The following is a 12,767-nucleotide window of genomic DNA, read 5'->3' as shown; positions in this document are numbered from 1 at the left end:
CGTCAGCTTCCTGCTGGCGCCGACGAGCGACGCGTGGAGGCGGGCGGGAGGACGTCAGGATCGCTGTGTGTGAAAGGTGAGTATCGTCCGCTGCGTCGCTGCTGCATCGCTGTGAGATCTTTCTGTGTGAAAGCTCACTAGCGATCATTTAGCGATGCACCAGCGATCCTGACCGGGTCGGATCGCTGGTGCATCGCTAAATGTAAAAGGGCCTTTACTCCAGCTGAACGTCTAAATAGTGGCCTCCTAGTAGACACCATGTACATATATCCAAAATAATTCATTAACACATGTGTATGGCAGAAATAGTTGCAGAACCATTTGTGGTAGCCCTAATGAAAACCTGTAATTTGTGAGATGCATGTTACAATGACAAAATTAGACACTCGATCAGTCCAGTGTAGTCACAAAGACTTTCTCAAGTTAAGCCTAAATGTTAGCTAATCACAATTTATTTTTTTTTATTATAGATGATGTTAGTTCACAAATGCATCACTTTATCTTGCCAATGGTTAGATAAATTATTTTCTAAAGCCAACACTGCACTCATATATTGAATATGTAATATAATTGTGCAGGACGATAAACTCCTTGGTCTTGAAAAGAAATGTCACATTCTTCTTACCCTCTAGCAAATCTGATGCAGATCCCAGGCAGTATTCCATTACCAGCTGAAAAGAAAGAAATGAGTATTAAAACAAATAGGTAAGAAATAACACAAATAAAGCACCACAGTAACAAAAAAAAAAAAAAAAAAGTCTATGTCCCGATGTCTAAGTATCAAAATCAATCCCCAGTCCCCTATGACATATATTCTTGTAATAAGCCTGTAATACCATTAAAGGAATACATCCAGATCAGTTTCAAAACCTTTACTACAAATTAACCACCGCAGCATTCAATAACTCTTACATTAAAGAAATCTTACTGTTCTCATGGCAAGGAACCCCCCATTTAATACTTTCTTCCTTCAGGCATCATCATGAATGACCATTTCCAAGATCCAGAAGGTAAACATTTGCACAGTCTGATCTTTGATATACTGTATGTAGTGATGAAGACCACCCTATGGCTGCTTGCATAGCGTATTGAGGACTAGGTTAAGGTCCCAAGGTGGTATGCTGTTCCTAATTAGGGGTTTAAGCTTTTGCACCGCTCTCAAGAACCGGGCTACCCATGGGTGTGATGATAGGGCTGTGTCATAGAACACGCTCAAGGCTGATACCTGTACTCTCAGAGTACTGGGTCTAAGGCCTTTCCTGAACCCTTCCTGCAAGAAGTCAAGTATTTTCGGGATGTCGGGCTGGTCAGTTCCGACTGTCTCCTCCCCACAAAAGCTGCAGAATTTTTTCCAGATTTTGTTATATATTGCTGCGGTCACGGGTTTTCTACTTGCTCGTAGGATAGAAATGACTTTGTCCGATAGACCCCTTGCCCTTATGAACAGCCGCTCAGGATCCAGGCTGACAACTGGAAGGCTTCCGGTTTTTAATGTAGAACCGGACCTTGATGGCGGTCTTTCCTTCTTGGTAGGGAAATGGGTTCCTCGCCCGCTAGCTTCCTGAGTAGGGGAAACCAACTTCCTCTTGGCCAGTAGGGAACTACCAATATAACGCTGGCTCTGTCCTCGCAGATCTTTGAGGACCCGTGGAATGAGGGCTAGGGGTGGGAAGGCGTACAACAGTCCCCTGCTCCAAGATTGTGATAGGGCATCTATTCCTGCCGGATTTCCCAGGGGGTTCAGCGAGTAGAAGGTCTTGAGTTTTGCGTTCTCTTTGTCCGCGAACAGGTCGACCGTTGGTTTTCCCCAACGATCGCACAGGCTGCTGAACACTTCGTCATTGAGCTCCCAGTCCATTGCAGTTACCCTTCTCCTGCTGAGGAAGTCTGCGATCTGGTTCCGGGAGCCCTCCAGATGCACGGCCGAGATTGAGAGGACTTCCCTCGCTGCCCATCTGAAAATCTGATCTGCTAAGGCGTGAAGTGTGGGATGTCTTGGTCCGCCCTGATGACGGAGAAAGGCCACTGTTGTGGTGTTGTCTGACAAGACTTTGACATGTTTGTTCTTCACGTGAGACCTGGCGACAAGCAGCACTTTCCAGACCGCATGTAATTCTCTGATGTTGGAGGATCTTTTGCTGTCTTCCGGACTCCATCGCCCGTGGTAATACTTTCCTGCGACGTGTCCACCCCAGCCGAATAGACTTGCGTCCGTCATCACTACAACCTCCAGGGACTGAACCCATGAGACACCCCTTTTTAGGTTTCTCGGAATGGTCCACCATAGTAGCGATCTTCTGGCCCGGAGGGTTAACATTATTTTGCTGTCCGGAGAAGTCTGCATTCTGTCCCAGGACACTAGGACTGTGTGTTGGAGGTCGCGGGAGTGGAACTGACTCCATCTGACACAGGAAATGCAAGAAGTCATCAGCCCCAGGATCCTCACTGCATCTCTGACCGAAGCCAGATTCTTTGAAACTGACGAATCTTCTTCGGCATTGAAGTCTGTTTCTCGGCTGGTAGATACGACATCCTTCTTTCTGTGTCTAACATGACCCCCAAGAATTTTACTCTGGGCTTGGGTATGAGATCTGATTTTGACCAATTTATTATCCATCCTAAACTCTGCAGCGTGGAGATTGAGGATTGACAGTCGATCCTGAGCTGGGTTGCTGAATCAGCTATAATTAGGAAGTTGTCTAAATATGGGACCACCATGATATTTCGGGCCCTTAGGTAGGCAACTACCTCTATCACTTTCGTGAAGACCCTCGGGGCTGATGCTAGGCCGAAGGGTAGGCAACGAAACTGATAGTGGTATATTGTGCCGTTTCTTTCGACCGCGATCCTGAGGTATCTTTGGTGATCCGAGTGGATAGGGACATGATAATATGTTTTTTAGATCCAACGTGCACATTACCACGTCCTTCCCCAGAAGAGGAATCGTGGATCTTATCGATTCAATTTTGAAGCGCCTGTAAGATACCCATTTGTTTAGAGGTTTGAGGTTTATTATGGTTTGGGTTTCCCCTGAGGGTTTTTTTTATTGCAAAGAGGCTCGAGTAGTGTCCTCTGCCTTCCTCCTGGGCGGGAACCGGAGTAATTGCTTCCATGTCCAGGAGGTCTTGGATGTCCAACCACATGGGGGAAGCTGAACGGAGACGTGAACTGGTCACTAGAAATCTGTTCGGGGGCAGGGAGTTGAATTCTATTTTGTACCCCTTCAAGATGACCTGTAATACCCAGGGGCTGGAGGTGACTTTCTGCCATTCTCCCGAGAATTTGAGCAGTCGCCCCCCTACTCTGGTGGCGTCATTTTTTCCGGGAGCTGGACCCTGGGCCAGAAAAGATGTTCTCTATTCCTATTTCTACCCTCGCCTCCTTTGGCGTAGCTCCATCGACCCGACTTCCCTTTCCCCCTGTAGTCCGCTCTCTGGTTGTAACGGGGTCTACGAAAGAGCTGGTATCTTTTACGTTTCTCCTCAGGGAACCCCTTTTTTTCATCCGATGCTTTCTCTAAAATGTCGTCGAGCACAGGCCCGAAGACTCTGCCGCGCCCCCCCCCCCCGAGAAAGGAATTGAGCAGAGTTTATTTTTAGACTGCATGTCACCTGTCCAACTCTTAAGCCAGATAGCCCTTCTGGCTGTGTTGGACAGGGGCTGGCTTCTGGCCGAGAACCTTACTGATTCTGCTGAGGCGTCGGCCAAGAACCCCGTAGCTAATTTAAGTAAGGGGAGTGACTTTAGGATGGTTTCCCTCGGGGTTCTGACAGATGCTCCTCTAGGTCATCTATCCACAGATGCATGGAGCGTGCTACCGATGTCGCGGCTATAATTGTCTTTATGACCGCTGCTGAGCTTTCCCAGGCTCTTTTTAAGAGCCCGTCTGCCTTCCGATCTAGGGGTTCCTTCAAACTTGAGGAATCCTCGAACGGAATTGCCGTCTTCTTTGATACTTTAGCTACGGGAATGTCAATTTTGGGGGATCTCCTCCCAGACTTTAATCTCCTCAGGGTCGAACGGCAGACGCGACCTAAAGTCCCTGGGAATAGTTAACCTTTTCTCTGCCTCCTCCTACTCCTCCAGTATCATCGCCCGTATGTGGGTGTTTACTGGGAAGACCATTGAAGTCTGGGAGCGTAAACCCCCGAACATTTCGTCCTGTATTGAGAGGGAAGAAGGGGGTTCCTCAATTTGCATAGTCTGCCGCACAGCTCCCAATAGTTCGTCTGTATCCCCAGACGAAAACAGGTATTTTCTCCCCCTTTCTGGGTGTTCTCTAATCTCATCTTCCTCTGCGTCTGAGTCGGACAGAATGCCTTCAGATGATGTATCAGACTCCCTCTGTCTTTTCCTGGATGACTGGGGGCTCGCCTGCTGGATCTGGGAAGTGGCTAGGCCGGATACCGAGGCTTGCACTTCTTCCCTAATTATCGCCCTCATATTGGACATAAAAGTAGCCGGCTCTTCCCCCATTATACGCCTTGCACATGCGTCACAGAGGGTCTTCTGCCACGTGTCCTTTAGCTTCTTAGAGCAAACCGGACACTTCTTATCATTCCGCTTAGGCTCCTTTTTCTCAGAGGTAGAGGTTCCACCCCCTAGAACATATAAAATATGGGGTCTATCCTTACGGGGCTCTGCAGTGACCTCTTCAGAGGTTACTCACGTGACCCTGGCACTCTGCTCCTGCCTCAGTCTTCGCCTGGTCCTCCATCTTCCTGGTGGAGATGGAAACCGCTGCTGTCTGCTGCCACTGTGGAGACACAGACCTGTAAGCGGTGACAGGCCCCTCCTGCCGCCTGCCCTGTGGAGCAGAGCTGCATACCGCCTCTGTTGCGCTGCCAATACAGCCTCCAGACACCTGCCCTTCTCCCTGATGGGCCTATGCCGCCGCGGTGTGCTTGGTACCGGACAGTCGCTGCCTGAGGTGTCCTAGCGGCGACGCAGCCGGAAGTGATGCATCCGACCGGAAGTGACGAGCCCCCCGGTCTCTGACGCGCGCCCTGGCCTGCGCGTCCTCCACCGGTGGGGAGGCCGGCCCCGGGGCGCCCCCGGACTCTGACGCGCGCCTGCTACTGCGCGCTCCTGCCTCCGGGCATAGCGGCTCCACCGGACACAACGGCTCCACCCGGCGGTAATCTCCTGTAGGAGGACTGCTTGTGGGCTCTGAAACCCCCAGCGGCGGTGGCATCCAGGGTCGAGAGCCCCCGTCAGGAGGAAGCGACCCGGCGTCCGGGAGCAGCGCTACACCGTAGAAGCTGAGGGACCCTCCATCGGGTGTCAGCTGCAGATCTCAGCAGTTAGGAAGGGTGAGGCTGGGCCCCCCGATGCTAACCATCTGCATGGAATGGCCGGATCTTCTCTCGTCGTTCCTATCCGCAGTGGGACAGGAAAAACACAGAGATGGGAAAGGGAGGATCCTTTTAAACTCTCGTGGTTTCCTGTCGCACTACGGATGAGAAGGACGTCCTCCAATGTGCTGTCAGGTGGTGACCTGGAAATCCAGTTTGCTTTGTCAGCAGCTGCCTGGCTCTGGTTACTAAACTTGAGGTTTTCAATGCACCAATAGCCAAGTATTTTCTCATGCATGTGTTAAGGATTTTCGCTCAATATGTAAGTTCCAGTTTAATTTTGACACCAATTAAAAATGAAATAAAATTTTCTCTTTACTGACTCATTTCTTTAAACCCAAGGTTAGCTCTGTTCCTCAATTCTGTCCATTTGGATACTGTACTATGTATAGCATTTATTTCTCTCTACTTTCCTAAAGTAGCCACACATTAGATAACTGTTGTTGTAACCCAGTGAAAATAAACAAAAGGAAACAACCAGCTCTCCCTAAAGCCAAGTACAAACCAGCACTGAACTCACTGAACAAGTAATATTCACACACTGCAAAGTGACTAGCTCCATATGCTCATCCGCATAGCAGACAGGTGCAATAGCTGGATACCATATAGTTGCACTAGTCTGATCTGTAAATCGGGATGCTGCCTCACACTTATTAGTGGGATACTTTAAAAAAAAATAAAAAAAAAAAAATTACAAATTAAGATATTAGACATTTATATTTTAGAACCCCAATGGCAAAAAAGTCAGGTTGCTACATGAAATGTAAACAAAATAAGAATACAAAAATTTGTAAAGGCGCTCTGACCTTTCCCAGCACCTGGGCACTGCAGTACTTTGCTCTACCCTCAGGCTGTGTGCCCACGTTACGTTTAAGCGTTTTTGCCGCGATTTCGGCACAAAAACGCTTAAAAAAACTCATACTGAACGCACCCCATGCATTCCTATGGCATTCTGCACATGCTGTGCTAATGATGCTTTTTTTCCGAGGCGGAATAGCATCACAGAAAAAATCGCAGCATGCTCATTCTTTTTGCGGAATCGCCGCGATTCTGCAAAGAATTGCTGCGATTCCGCACCCATAGGAATGCATGACATCCGCTTACTTCCCGCATGTGGCTATGCCCACCATGCGCAAAGTGAGCAGCTCATGTGCGGATGGTACCCAGGGCCTGGAGGAGAGGAGACTGTCCTCCAGGCCCTAGGTATGGTACCCCTGTGTAAAATTAAAAAAAAAAAAAATCGGGTTATATTCACCTTCCGGCATCCCGCACAGCCTTCCCGGGCTTCAGCGATGCTCGCGTTCCAGTAATGCCTTGCGAGTCCTTTGATGATGTCACGGTCCCGCGATACTGTAGCGGTCCCTATTCCTCGCGAGATGGCTACAGTAATGCGAGACCTCATGTCATCAATGGTTTCGCAAGGCATTACTGAAAGCGGGAGCAACGCTGAGGCCCGGAAGGCTGCGCGGGACGTCGGAAGGTGAGAATATCACGATTTTTTTAGTATTTTTAACATTCTCTCTTTTACTATTGAGGCTGCATAGGCAGCCTCAATAGTAAAAAGTTGGTCCCTGCGGGATCTGCAGGCGCCAGCATTTCAAAAGAAAACTGAGGAGGCGGCGCTAAATACGAAATGAGTGACGGATGAGAGGCGTCTGTCAGAGGAGGAAAGACCTGCTCCCTTGTCAAATTTCAGGTATTTTTGAACAATTTTATAAAGGATTATTTCTGCGGTGGAAAGGAAGCTAAGTAACAGAGCCACCTTGACAGAATGCAGCATTAGTGCTGCACAAGGTGGCTCGCCTCTTTTACTTAAAAATGCCGGGGGGTGACAGGTTCCCTTTAAGGTCATGCCACAGCATCTCAAAAGGATTAAAAGGTCAGGACTTTGACTAGGCCACACCAAAGGCTTAATTTAGTTTTTCTTAAACCATTCAGAGGTATAATCGCTGGTGTGTTTTGGATCATTGTCCGGCTGCATAACCCAATTGTGTTTCAGCTTGAGGTCACGAACAGATGGCCAGACATTCTCCTATAGAATTTTTTGGTAGGCAGCAGAATTCATGGTTCCATTTACCAAGGCAAGTCTTCCAGGTCCTGAAGCAGCAAAACAGCCTCAGATCATCACACTACCACCAGCATATTTTACTGTTAGTACGATGTTCCTTTCCGGAAATGCTGTGTTTCTTCTACGCCAAATGTAATGGGACATACACCTTCCAAAAAGTTCATCTGTTGTCTCGTCAGTCCACAGATCATTCTCCCTAAGGTCTTGGGGATTATCAAGGTGTTTTCTGGCAAAACTGAGAGGAGCTTTAGGTTCTTATTGCTCAACAGTGGTTTTCATCATGGAACTCTGCCATGCAGGCCATTTTTGCCCAGTCTCTTTCTTATGGAGGAGTCATGAACAAGGATCTCAATGGATGCAAGCGAGGCCTGCAGTTTTTTGGAACTTGCTGTGGGGTCCTTTGTGACCTACTGGATGAGTTGTCACTGCGCTCTTGGGGTAATTTTGGTTGGTCTGCCACTCCTGGGACGGTTCACCAGGGTTTCATGTTTTTGCAATTGTGGATAATGGGTCTCACTGTGGTTTCCTTGAGTCCCAAAGCTTGATAAATGGCTTTATAACCTTCTCCAGACAGATCTCAATTACTTTGTTTCTCATTTTTGTTCCAAAATTTCTTTGGATCACGGCATCAGGGCTAGCTTTTGAGGATCTTTCGGTCTACTTCAATTTGTTAGGCAGGTCCTAGTTAAGTGATTTCTTGATTGAAAACAGGTGTGGCAGGCTTGGGGGTGGCTAGGGAATTTGATCTCAGCATCCCAAAGATGTGATAAACCACAGTTAATTTAGGTTTTAAAGGAGGGCGGCAATCACTTTTTCACAGGGCCCTTAAGGTTTGGATTTCTTTTTTCATTAAAAATATCTTCATTTAAAAACTGCATTTTGTGTTGACTTGTGTTAGCTTGGTCTGATATTTAAATTTGTTTGGTGATCTGAAACATTTAAGTTTGACAAACATGCAAAAGAATAGAAAGTAAGGAAAGGGCAAACTCTCAACTGTACACAAAAAAAAAAAATTCTTCTAACTCAACCTCGCTCCCTTGGACAACAGCATCCTCTATATCTTCCTCAGCTGGAGAGGCACATGGAAGTGGCGTCATGTACAGCTGAGACTGGCACAGCATCAGCTGCAGAGCTCTGATTAGACGATGGCTGGCTGAAATGCAATTCAATTTAATTTTCCTCCTCTGTCATGTTTTCAACTGAAACCAAGTGCTAGCATTGGTGGTCCCCTGAATCTCTGGGCATGATTCTCTCATGAGTTCAGGAATATGGGGGCTGCACAATTGAGCCTCGGGGGCCATACGCAGCTCGCATGTTTGAGACCCCTGTTTTAGAACAAAAGGTCCCATCCACACAATATCTATTTCAATAAAGGTCTTGCATACTTCAGCAATATAATGCTAAACCACATACAGCATCCTTCACAACAGCATGGCTTCACAGACAGAAGAGTTCAGATGATGAACATTTGGGATTCTATGAAACAAAAAACCCACCAAAAATGACCCCAGAGAGTTGAGAAGCTAGAATATCACATCACATAAGAATGAGACAACATTCCCCTATCAAAACTCCAGCAATTGGTCTCTACATTTCTCAGATATTAAACTACTGTGATGAGGGGATGCTACACAATGGTAGTCAAGGTCCTGTTCCAACTTTTATGAGATGTGTCACTGCCATAAATTTCAAGATATTTTTCCATTTAATTTGAAAAAGAAAACTTTCTCCTTCTGATCTGTGTTATATGTTCTGTTGTCAATAGCATATGGCCATGAGATATTTCCCAATCATTGCATTCTAGATTTCTTTATATTTTACACAGCGTCCCAACTTGTGATTTCCATAAATTCACTACTGCATGGCAAACCTAGCAGCAAGTTTTACATTATTCCCCCCATTACTTACCCATGCGGTGTGATCTTTTAAGTAGCACCCCTTGTATTCTATTGTATTCGGGTGTTTCAGCTGCTGTAAAAACCTGACTTCCTTCAGTATGTCCTGCCATTTCTGGGAGACAGTAAACGTCATGTCAAGTTACCATTCTCACAACATGTGGAGGAGATCTGTAGGACTGGTGCATACCTCATTCATCTGCTTCCCACTGTAGGACATCTTTTTAACAGCCACCACTTCATTTGTTGTGGAGTTTGTAGCCTAGATTAAAAAAATATAATAAAATATATATATTACAGTCAGCACCACGTACAATATCTCCATAAAGTGTATAACAAAAGTATCAATGACTTTCTTCATAAAATAACAGGCATGAACAATTAGCTAGAAACGATGGAAATCGTGATGTAATCAATGTTTTGTCTATCTGAATTGATACATGCAAATAGTAAATGGGAGATTACTCCTAGCCATTTCTTGTCATCGCAGCTCACAAGTTCTGGAAATACTAAGTATCTGTTCACACGGAGTGATGTGAATGTTAGTGTGTACAGAATAGACCAAATTATTTCAGCAATTTATTAATATCCCGCACCATCAGTCCTACATAGTTAAGCTTTGGAGGAGAAGGACTACAACACCACGGCGTTCTATGATATACCATCTAATTATGGAAAATCTCCTTACAAAGTACACTGCTCCAAAGCTGCCATGTCCGATCTCATGCAGATCGACAAATAGGGTCTCTGGATCATCTTTGCAAAAGAGGTCCGCTATGTCTGGATCCTTCAGCAGCCCCTTCTTCATTTTGGATGGATAGTAATGTCACTTATCCTTTCAGCCCCTAGTTTGGATCATGCTACATCTGGCATGAAGGCCAGTACCTAAAAGAGAAAGTCACATGAGAATTAGCACCTGAATGTATGCCATGTAAGGCTACAACCATCTACCCACTTGTCATCTTCAACTATATACTCAAGATTATTTACTTCTTAAGCCAACGCGCAAGTGATTTTCCACCTGGACCTAAACATTGTGTCAAATTCCCCACATATACAGCAGACTGACCAGATCGCACACATCCGAGCCCAGAATGAGGGTTCTTTAAAATAGTCGGCTTCATGATTATCTTTCAGTGTAAACAGGCTGCCAATCACAAAACACTTGTTCACCGGATATATACAGGTGCTTCTCACAAAATTAGAATATCAAAAAGTTAATTTCAGTTCTTCAATACAAAAAGTAAATCTCATATTATATAGAGTCATTACAGAGTGATCTATTTCAAGTGTTTATTTCTGCTAATGCTGATGATTATGGCTTACACCCAATGAAAACCCAAAAGTTATCTCAGTAAATTAGAATACTTTATAACACCAGCTTGAAAAATGATTTTAAAATCTTTTTACTGACCTGAGACATAAGAGAATAACGCCCCATACATGCATAGCTGACAACTAGCTGCATAAGCCACGATCAGCTTTGGCACCATCCATATCTGTTTAACCCCTTAGTGACGGGGCCAATTTTTTAAATTCTGACCAATGTCACCATGTGGTGACAACTCTTGAACGCTTCAACAAATCCCATTGATTTTGATTTTTTTTTTGTTGCACATTATAATTATGGTAAATTTCGGTCAATATGTTTTGTGTTGATTTATAAAAAATATCAGAAACTTGACAAAAATGTAAAAAAAAAAAAAAAAAAAAAAAAAAAATAATATATAGGCATTAGACCAACTGGTAATTAGGTTTCCAGGAGTCCATCCTGACAGCACCAGGGAGGACATCCCTCGACTCCTTGCAGGGACAGGAAGAGTACACAAGGTTAAAAACAGTCTACACCCCCATTCCCTCAGTGTTTTTCCAAGTACCACACCGTGGATGATGCAACTGAACACTATTTATAGAATCATATTACGACATATGACATTATTTCGGGAAGGGAACTATCCATGCTGTCAGGATGGACTCCTGGAAACATAATTACCGGTAGGTCTAATGCCTATTTTCCAGGACGACCCTCCTGACAGCACCAGGGAGAATACCAAAGTATCCCCTTAGGGTGGGATGACTGCCTGGAGAACCATTCTCCCGAAAGCAGTCTGTTGGTTAGATAACACATCTAATTTGTAATGCTTACAGAATGTGTCCAACCTGGACCAGGTTGCGGCCCTACAGATTTGGTTTACTGAAGCCCCTGCTCTTTCCACCCAGGAAACTGATAAAGCTCGTGTTGATTGAGCTTTTAACCCTTCTGGGGGAGGAACCCCCTGAGAGACATAGGCTAAACTGATTAGCGAGGTTATCCATCTCGCGATGGAAGCTTTTGAGGCTTTTCTCCCTTTGTTTTTCCCCCAAAGAGTAAAAATAGGTTATGGTCCTGTCTCCAACCCTGCATGGCCCTAATGTAATCAATAACTGCCTGGCGTACGTCTAATTCGTGCAGGGCCTTTTCTTTGTCATTTGAGGGGTTCTCACAAAAAGGTAAAATTATTTCCTGGTTTAAGTTTTGGACTGACGCAACTTTGGGCAAAAAGGTGGGGTCTAATCTCATGATTATTCGATCCTCCCAGATTCGTAGATGTGCGTCTAGGATAGATAGCACCTGTACCTCACTTAACAGTTTTGCAGTGGTGATCGCCACTAAGAATGCTACCTTCATGGTTCGATGTGAGATGGGCATCTCCTGACTCTGGATAAAGGGATCTGAGCAAAGGGACCGCAGGACAAAACTAAGATCCTATGGGGGGACTGACCTCCTGACTGTGGGACGTAACCTCTGAGTTGCCCTGATAAATCTTATTACCCAGGGATGGGAGGCCAAGGGGTAGTCCAGAAAGGCGCTTAAATGCCGACATCTGGACCTTCAGCGTGCTAGGCCTAAGTCCTTTATTAAAGCCTGCCTGAAGAAAATCCAGTATCTTTAGAATGTCTGGCTTTCCTTCCGCTGAGTCAGGCCTGCCACAATCTAGACAGAATCTTTTCCAAATTTTGTGGTATATCGCAGAAGTTACGGGTTTTCTGCTGGCCTGAATAGTCGATATGACCTGGTCTGACAGGCCTCGAGCCCTCAGGACCTGCCGTTCAGGATCCAGGCCGACAGGTGAAGTCTCCCTGGATCTTGGTGAAGCACTGGCCCTTGGTGAATGTCATCTTCCCTCTGTGGAAGCAGGAATGTTCGATCTTCTGCCATAATCCCCAGAAGTGGAAACCAGCTCCTTTTCGGCCAATAAGGCACTATCGTGGAAACCAGCTCCTTTTCGGCCAATAAGGCACTATCAGTAACACTCTTGCCTGATCCTCCTGAATCTTCCTGAAGATGGCTGGAATGAGAACTATCAGGGGAAATGCATATGAGAGAGTCTGCCCCCACATTTGGCTTAGGGCGTCTACCCCTTCTGGATTGTCCAACGAATTCAGAGAGAAAAACCTGTACATCTTCAT

General features: G+C 45.8%; 1 protein-coding gene across 5 annotated transcripts in view; it reads right to left on the bottom strand.

The window, feature by feature from the left end:
* The window catches only part of TAOK3 (TAO kinase 3), a 285,404-nt gene that overhangs the window by 179,584 nt on the left and 93,053 nt on the right, over window positions 1-12,767 (bottom strand). For all 5 annotated transcript variants that reach the window (XM_073559574.1, XM_073559568.1, XM_073559579.1 and 2 more), the window contains 4 exons: window positions 10,006-10,202; window positions 9,508-9,579; window positions 9,331-9,432; window positions 626-671 (listed from right to left, as the gene is read on the bottom strand). In XM_073559574.1, coding sequence (XP_073415675.1) covers window positions 626-671; window positions 9,331-9,432; window positions 9,508-9,579; window positions 10,006-10,125 — 340 coding nt within the window. In that variant the 5' untranslated portion in view covers window positions 10,126-10,202. The remainder of the gene's footprint in view (window positions 1-625; window positions 672-9,330; window positions 9,433-9,507; window positions 9,580-10,005; window positions 10,203-12,767) is intronic.

This window comes from Dendrobates tinctorius, unplaced genomic scaffold (genome assembly GCF_039654945.1).
Source record: "Dendrobates tinctorius isolate UK_male_01 unplaced genomic scaffold, ASM3965494v1 ptg000003l, whole genome shotgun sequence".
Lineage (NCBI taxonomy): Eukaryota > Metazoa > Chordata > Amphibia > Anura > Dendrobatidae > Dendrobates > Dendrobates tinctorius.
This window is presented reverse-complemented; position numbering and strand designations above follow the sequence as displayed.